Raw genomic sequence first — 7,727 nt, forward strand, 5'->3', positions numbered from 1 at the left:
TCGCCTTTTTTTTTTTTGGGACCACTTACACCGCCGGTCTGGTCTATCAGGCATCGCCTCGAGACCGGCCTCTACTCAGGGTCCGTTATGTGCAAATACTTCTATTCATTGATCTCTCTGTCTGTACGCTGTTGAGCTCCCTTCTAACTGGCCCAAATAAATTTTACAGGTTATGTAGGAAGGATTTGTCTTCTCTTCTCTGCTTCATCTCTACACCCGCCTGGCGGTACACCTCCATCCCTCTCCCCCCTTTTACTTCCCGTTCCCGGGACTCCGATGGGCCCTGGTCTATAGGCGGGTTCTTGCTTGTCTGGTTCTGTAAACGAATGCTTAAGCTATTGACCAGATCGTCCCGCCACTAATACCGAGGGAGCATTACCCACGGACCCCACCCGAGGAGACTGCGCCAGGCGCACGCGGCCAGCATGTCGCGGACGGCCGACTCCCTGGCGCTGCCGACGGCAGCGATGCACGCGGACCCGGCGGCAGGGCTGCGGCCGAGCGCCGAGGAGGGCGGCGGCCGGATGCGGCGGTGGGTGAGCTCGCTGGCGTCGTCGTCGCGTCGCGCTGCCCATCGCCACCCCCACCACCACCGCCAGCAGCAGCAGCAGCAGCAGCAGCAGCATCGACGACTGGAGGAGAGCGCCCCAGGCCGACACGCCGACGCCGGAGATAGCTGGTGGCGGATCCACCTCTTCCGCGGTATGGTCAACGACGTGCGCCGGCGCGCGCCGTTTTACGCGAGCGACTGGCTCGACGCCTGGGACTACCGCGTCGTGCCGTCGACGGTGTACATGTACTTTGCCAAGTATGCGTCCAGCCCGTCTTCTATTCGTTGCGTCTTTCCTTAATTGTCTTTGGTCCTTTTCTTCTGGGCGGCCCTAGATGTCGGCAACGACTGGCCTGGCTCAACGGTGGCAACGCCCGCCACGGTCATAAACTCACTCCTATGACCCGTTCCAGGGGACGGGGAACGAGAGATGCTAACGAGACCGCCGTCTCTCTCCTCTGCAGCATGCTGCCGGCGCTCGCCTTCTCCCTCGACATGTTCACCAAGACCAACATGCAGTACGGCGTCAACGAGGTGCTCCTCTCTTCGGTCCTCGGCGCCGTCGTCTTCGCCCTCCTCGCGTGCCAGCCGCTGGTCATCGTCGGCGTCACGGGCCCTATCACTGTGTTCAACTAGTATGTCTCACCCCCCCTCTCTCTCTCATGCAGATATACTCGCTTGCCAACCTATCTGGTCGCCTTGCGATATCTGCGCAATCGCATCGAGTAATCTCCTCGAGCGAGGGCAAGGGGGACGGTTTAGGTCGGGACTAACTTGGCGATCCCCCCCCTCCCCCCTTAGCACCGTGTACGATATCATGGCGCCCACGGGCATCGACTACCTCGCCTTCATGTGCTGGATCGGGCTGTGGTCGCTGGTGTTCCACTGGATCCTGGCCGCGACGAACGCGTGCAACTGGCTGCGGTACGTGACGCGGTTCCCGTGCGACATCTTCGGCTTCTACGTCGCCTTCATCTACCTGCAGAAGGGGGTGCAGGTGCTGGAGCGGCTCACGTCGGCCGGCGGCGAGGGCGGCGACGGCGACGGCGACGGTGCCTTCTACCTGTCGATCGCGGTGGCGCTGCTCGTCTTCATGGCGGCGTACGCGTGCGGCGAGCTCGGCGCCGGCCCCCTCTTCCGCCACCCCGTGCGGGTCTTCCTCCAGGACTACGGCACCCCGCTCGCCGTCGTCTTCTTCACCGGCTTCGTACGCTTCGGCCGCATGCGCGCCGTCGCCCTCGAGCCCCTGCCCACCGGCTCCGCCTTCGCGCCCACCGCCGCCCGCCCCTGGCTCGTCCGCTTCTGGGACATCCCCGTCCGCGACGTCTTCCTCGCCCTCCCCTTCGCCGTCCTGCTCACCATCCTGTTCTACTTCGACCACAACGGTAAGCGTGCCCGCTCCGAGCCCCCCCCCCCCCCTGATGAGCGAAGGACGCGTGACGGCTGACGCGCGCCCCGCTACGCAGTATCGTCGCTCATCGCGCAGGGGACCGAGTTCCCGCTGCGCAAGCCGGCCGGCTTCCACTGGGACATCTTCCTGCTGGGGCTGACGACGGGCGCGGCCGGGGTGCTGGGCCTGCCGTTCCCGAACGGGCTGATCCCGCAGGCGCCCTTCCACACCGAGTCGCTGTGCGTGACGCGGGTGGAGCCGGACACGGAGGAGGACGGGGCGGCGGCGGCGGCCAAGGGCCACTACGTGGTGCGGCGGACGCACGTGGTCGAGCAGCGCGCGTCGAACCTGGCGCAGGGGCTGCTGACGCTGGGCACGATGACGGGCCCGCTGCTCGGCGTGCTGCACCTCATCCCGCAGGCGGTGCTGGCGGGCCTCTTCTTCATCATAGGCTACCAGGCGGTCGCCGGCAACGGCATCACGGCCAAGCTCGCGTTCCTCGCGCGCGACGCGGCGCTGACCCCCGGCGCCCACCCGCTCAAGCGCCTGCCGCGCCGCGCCGCCGTCTGGGGCTTCGTGGCCGTCGAGCTCGCCGCCTTCGCCGCCACCTTCGCCATCACCCAGACCGTCGCCGCCGTCGGCTTCCCCGTCGCCATCCTCGCGCTCGTCCCCGCGCGCGCGCTGCTGCTGCCCCGCCTCTTCACGCCCGCCGAGCTCGCCGCCCTCGACGCCCCCGCCGCCAGCCCCTTCACCATGGAGAGCGTCGGCGGCACCAGCGGCATCTTCGGCGCCGCCGCCGAGCTCGCTGCCGCGACCGAGACTGCGAGCGCCGCGGCACCCGTCGCCGGAGGTAGCGGCGCTGGGGGCGGCGACGGTGACGGGAAGAAGAGGAAGAGCGAAGAGGTTCTGGCCGAGGAGGGCCGCGGCCGGCCGAGCGCCGACGTCGAGGCCGGCGAGGCGATCGAGATGGGTCGGCTGGGCATAAGTAGGAGGGGGCAGGCGAGCCGGAGTGTTGGGCTAGAGGACAGATAGAAGGTAGCGGGCGTGAAAAAAACGCGTAGACTTCTAGTTTGGTATCAATGTCAGCGGCGGGCTCCCGGGGCTTCTGTAGCCCGCGTTTACGCGCAGGATGTTGGGCGGGAAATAACATATATACGTCTATAGATTTGGCCGGGGATATTGAAAGCGGCCAAGGGAGATCGCAAGTATTCTTGTATAAAGATGGAGAGCCGCAGATACGAATCGGGCCACGAGCTTCATGACGAACTATGCGCGCAGAGAGATGATAGGGCGAGAAAGCATGAGGTAGGTGGCTGTTATTGCGGTGGACGGCGAGAAGCAGAGGTAGGTAATCGTTGCGAGCACGGCCATTTATTTCACGGCCGCTGGCTCGTCACGATACTCGTCGAAGCGAAGTAGAAGAACCTCACCAGTGCCTACTGCCCCCGAAATAGGATCGGCGTACTAACAGCTGACACAAGCAAAGAGCAGGCCGAGGCGAGGGGCTAAGGAATCATGGAAACGTGTGTTTTTGGGTAGGGCTGTGTCTACGACGCATCTACCTGGGGGCATCTCCCTCTGGGGCACTTCTCGTTCGTTGTCAACATACTCGAGGCCCTATCATAAAATGCTCTTTACGCGCTTGTTCATCTCCTCAGCTTCTTCCCCTGTGGCGTCATTAGGTTTGCCTGTTTGAGGTCGGCTCGACGATTCGAATTGCCTGACTCTGGGAGTTCTGTGTCGACTCGTGGTAGTGTTCGTTTCTCGCTGCGGCGGGATCCCCCCAAGATACCTACTTCGAGCCGCCTAATCAAGAGCCCCTCGTTGTGTTCGATTCGAGAAAGGGTATTCGCCACTGTTAGCCCGAAGGTTTCTGCGAGAGCACCTAGAGGGTGGTTAGCCGTGTTCCCCGGAAGCGAGGAGCCACGCTATTGATCACCGCGGAGGTCCTTTCGGTGGGATTGACGCGTCGATCGCCTCACTGGTGAGGAATCTACCCACTGAGCTCACGTCTTCCCCCATCGCGCAGCATTCAAGGGGTCGACGAGAGGGACGAGGCCTGACCGGTCTTCGCCTTCGGGGTTATGCTACGGAAGGAGGGAAATCGACAGTAACGACGATGGAAGTAGTGGATATATGCTCTTAGGTATACCAAGGAAAATGCGGAGGAGTCAATACTGTGACTTGGGCCTTTTCGTCGTTGTCAACCACTAGATCGTCTCGCGATGTTCCAGTTTAGGGGAAATTTCGCATGCAACAGGGGAGAGGCTGTTTGAGCGTACTGGATACTTTCTCGTTATGGCAACGAATTCAAGTTAGATTAACCGCGATGGCCATGAGATAATTTATGAGAATGGCTTGGCCCATCGGTTTCTGAATTCCTACTTCATATTGCTTCTGTACGGGCTGTTGAAGCCTAGCCGATTCGACCGCTTCTCTATGGGTTCAACTTTTCTTTTCTTTTTCGTACATGTTAGCCATGTCTCTACTTTAAAAGGGGCACTGGTCACTACTGGTACTGGTTTACCCGCGAAGTGAGGACAAGAAGCTTGTATGGTCGAGGCCCTTCTCCTCATATGAACTCGTAATTTGGCTTCATTAAGGGGAACACCTATCAAACCGAGCTCGCACGTTTTCACAATCTCTACCAACGTGGCCGTGAATTACTCGCATATCTATCGAGATCAAGATCTATATAGCTCATACCTGGTCGAGGCTACAGCAGCAGCGTCAGGGACGAGCAAATTCTCTCGCGTGTTAGATTTCACGCATAGGCTGATGCCGACTACATAGTCTCTCCCTCTCATCGGCCGCCCTCTTGGCTGTTGTTGTAGAAGGGAAAGTTGTTGGAAGCAGCCGAGACAGCAACTGCATTCTCGCCGCATTCGCCCCTTTCCGTCCACGACCGAATTGGTAGGTATGATGGTCGCTACGACGGATAAACGCTTCCCTTTCGTCACACCTTTCCGACCCTTTCTTTCTGTTTTACTTGACGGTGGGCAAACTATCGAGGCCCGTCCTACCGTTTTGAGTCCGTCGTCCTTCTTCGTCGAGTCTACCTACAAGGTAGTGTGCGCCTAAGAGCGGCGGAGAGGAGGAATAATGACTGCCGTGCTTGCTTCCCCTCGATCTCGATATGAGCCGGTGTATCTGGGGCGGCTAGCGGAGGGAGCACGAGGGGGAACGTGGAGCTGGCGAGGAGGAGCGTCGTAGCCCCGGCGGAACGAGAAGGTGCGTCGACGTCGGGTCTCTGGGCAAAAGGTTTCTCCTCCCTACCTGACTCACTCTGTTTCGTAGAAGCACCGAATTTCTGGCCGCTTACTTGCCCGTGACTGGCAACTCTTGCTCGACCCCTTGTTCTTCGACCCCCGTCGGCCTCTTTCGATGGCCTGGGGTTTGCAAGCCATCGGGAAGTAGGTGGCAGTGGGCGTGCATGTCTATCCTACTTGTTACCTATCCCCACGCCAGAGAGAATCCTTTAGCGGAGGCCTGCGTCTTGGAAAAGCACCTTCAACATCAGATGGCCCTAGCCCCCCCGAGTGTTCATGCTGATAGATAGATAGGAAGATAGACGATCTTCCGAACCCCCGCGCTGCAGGTTTCCAGCCGGCCCCGGATTCCAAGACATCAGTAGGTTGACTCGCTTTCTGGATGAACGGATAGGTCTGGGACTTTGTCTCTGGGTCGCTTGATATCCTCAATGGCGGCCACACCCCCGATAAACAACCATAGGAAGACATACGGAATGCGCGGCTACGAGATACCCGAGTGTACCTAGTAACGAGTCCCCGTAACTGATATTGATTCCTACGACATACCTCCCCCCCCTCCCCTCCCCTCCCCTCCCCTCCCCTTTCCCCTAGGGCCAAGAATCTATGGCGAAATACATCTCCGACTTACCCTTCGCCTCTGAGGCCGTAGCAGACATCGAGGGGGCGAGGATTCTCGCTAGAAACTCCATATGCCGTAGCCGTATAAGGCCTTCTTTCCGGGACTGACTTGAAGACTGGGCGGCCATGTCGGCGAAATGGACGCGTCGTATGGCATCATCGCGTAGTGGTGAAAAGAAAAAAAAAAGAAAAAAAAAGGCGGCCTGGCCACAGTGCAAGGACGGGGCATGAGCGGCTATAAAGGTCAGACAGACAGGACGGACCAGCCCAACACAATACAGCCGAGTCGGGTACCAAGGCAATAATACGTGGAAGAACCGGACATACACGAGGAAAACCCCAAAGCGCGGCACAGATGCACGGTTATCGTCATTCCACCTGCAGAGCATCCTGCACCTACATACAGGATACAGGTGGCGCGACACAATATGGCCTCCTCACTTACCTACTGGATACCTCGCTGCTCGTTCCTCGGCGTATTCGAAAAAAAAGGGGGGGAGGAGAGAGACATGCTGGGCTTAGGATGACGGAGAAGGCGAACGGACAGGTCGTCGAGGGCGCGCGGCCGCAACACGCGCCAGGCGCAGGCCAGGGGACGACTCGGAGGCTGGGCCCCCTCGAAGTGTCTGTGTGGCCACGATAACTTCGGCCCCTAGCCGATGGAATAGTCAAGCCCGCGGCCGGGCCTGCGGCCGAGGTGGCCTGACCTTCGGGGCGGGACGCTGCTCGCATGGCAGCCCGTGGCGCCGCCACTCGTTTCAGCGATAGACAGTGTTTTCTTTGTGACTAGTAGCATTTCGATCTGCTAGAAGCGCCGCTTTGGGCGATAGGAGCATCGTAATAGTACGGGCGGTAGTTAGGGAGGTTAGGTTAGGTACAGGGATCGAGTAGCTATGCGGTCAGGGGGGGGAGAAGGGGGGAGACAAAAGAGGAGGGTGGAAGGGAAGGAGGGGGGCGTGCGAAGAAGAACTCGACGGTTCGGCAAGCTGCCTGACAATATTTTCCCCGCCCTGTAGGGAGACGGGTGGGTGTGGTCGACATGCAGAAGATGTCTCTGCATGATATTTAGAAGAGCGAGAGCGAGAGCAGTGAGCTCCTGGTTCCCAACTCCGTGCGCTGACGAAAAGTGCCGAACCTGTACCTGAACTTCAGGAACCGGTTTCTGGAGACCGTCCTTCCGGGGCCCCAACCTCTCCCTCTCTCAGCAATAGGTGCCGCTCCGGGAGGTTCCAGGGGTTCGCATCGTGACACCCAGTTGGCTGGCTACCTCTATACGCCACCGTGAGGCGTCCCTCGTCCCTACGTCGTCTAGCGACAGGACGAAGTAAGCTACGATATCCCGTTCTCTTCCCCCGGACAGCTGCTGCCGGAGCATTTCTGCTAGCCCCCTCCCTCGTGTTAGGTAACGTACCTGCGATTTAGAGCTCGTGAGAGGTCCAGCTGTCTCGTCTGGTTCCTCGCTCGGTTCCCTCCTCCCCCAGGCGGCCCCATCTGCTGTCATCCCATACCTTTTGCCTAAATGGCGGACGATCTGCCATCCCAGCAAATCTAGGCAGCATGCCCACCCCTGGCCGGACAGCCCGCGGCACCGAGAGTCAAATCGCCGGACAGGGCACCGTGGTTCACGAAGCTCCAGTTCCGTCGTATTCTGGATCGAGTAAAAAAGAAAGAAAACGAAGAGCTTAGGCCTTCCTCCTCCTCCTCCTCCATTCCTCCCCCCCCCGCTTCCCCCCCTTTCCCCTCCCTTTGATATACGACGATTGGCAGAGGGCGGCTCTAACGGGGAGAGGCGGATCCAAAGAGTCAGGGGTGCGCTCGGGAGAGCAGCCAGTCGGCTGACAGGCAAAATGAGGAGGATCGGTCCGCGACTCGATGGCTGAGTCAGGCCAGTATGGAA

At 60.0% G+C, this 7,727-nt stretch overlaps 1 protein-coding gene across 1 annotated transcript; it reads left to right on the forward strand.

Moving 5' to 3' along the window:
• Positions 1–40: 40 nt before the first annotated feature.
• GGS23DRAFT_618517 (HCO3 transporter family-domain-containing protein) lies at positions 41–3,300 on the forward strand. The gene is made up of 4 exons (XM_051520945.1): positions 41–808; positions 886–1,185; positions 1,352–1,935; positions 2,017–3,300. The coding sequence occupies exons 1-4, from the start codon at positions 426–428 to the stop codon at positions 2,970–2,972; spliced, it is 2,223 nt and encodes a 740-aa protein (XP_051374183.1). The 5' UTR covers positions 41–425; the 3' UTR covers positions 2,973–3,300.
• Positions 3,301–7,727: the final 4,427 nt, after the last annotated feature.

The sequence above is a fragment of the Durotheca rogersii genome, assembly GCF_024521655.1.
Source record: "Durotheca rogersii strain YMJ 92031201 chromosome Unknown GGS23scaffold_5, whole genome shotgun sequence".
NCBI lineage: Eukaryota > Fungi > Ascomycota > Sordariomycetes > Xylariales > Xylariaceae > Durotheca > Durotheca rogersii.

Bases quoted from the DNA above. Each gene is read 5' to 3' on its own strand.
- GGS23DRAFT_618517 (XM_051520945.1), top strand. From the start codon at position 426: ATGTCGCGGACGGCCGACTCCCTGGCGCTGCCGACGGCAGCGATGCAC. The intron at 809-885 runs GTATGCGTCCAG...GGGCGGCCCTAG, and splicing joins GTGTACATGTACTTTGCCAA to ATGTCGGCAACGACTGGCCT. The intron at 1,936-2,016 runs GTAAGCGTGCCC...CCCGCTACGCAG, and splicing joins GTTCTACTTCGACCACAACG to TATCGTCGCTCATCGCGCAG.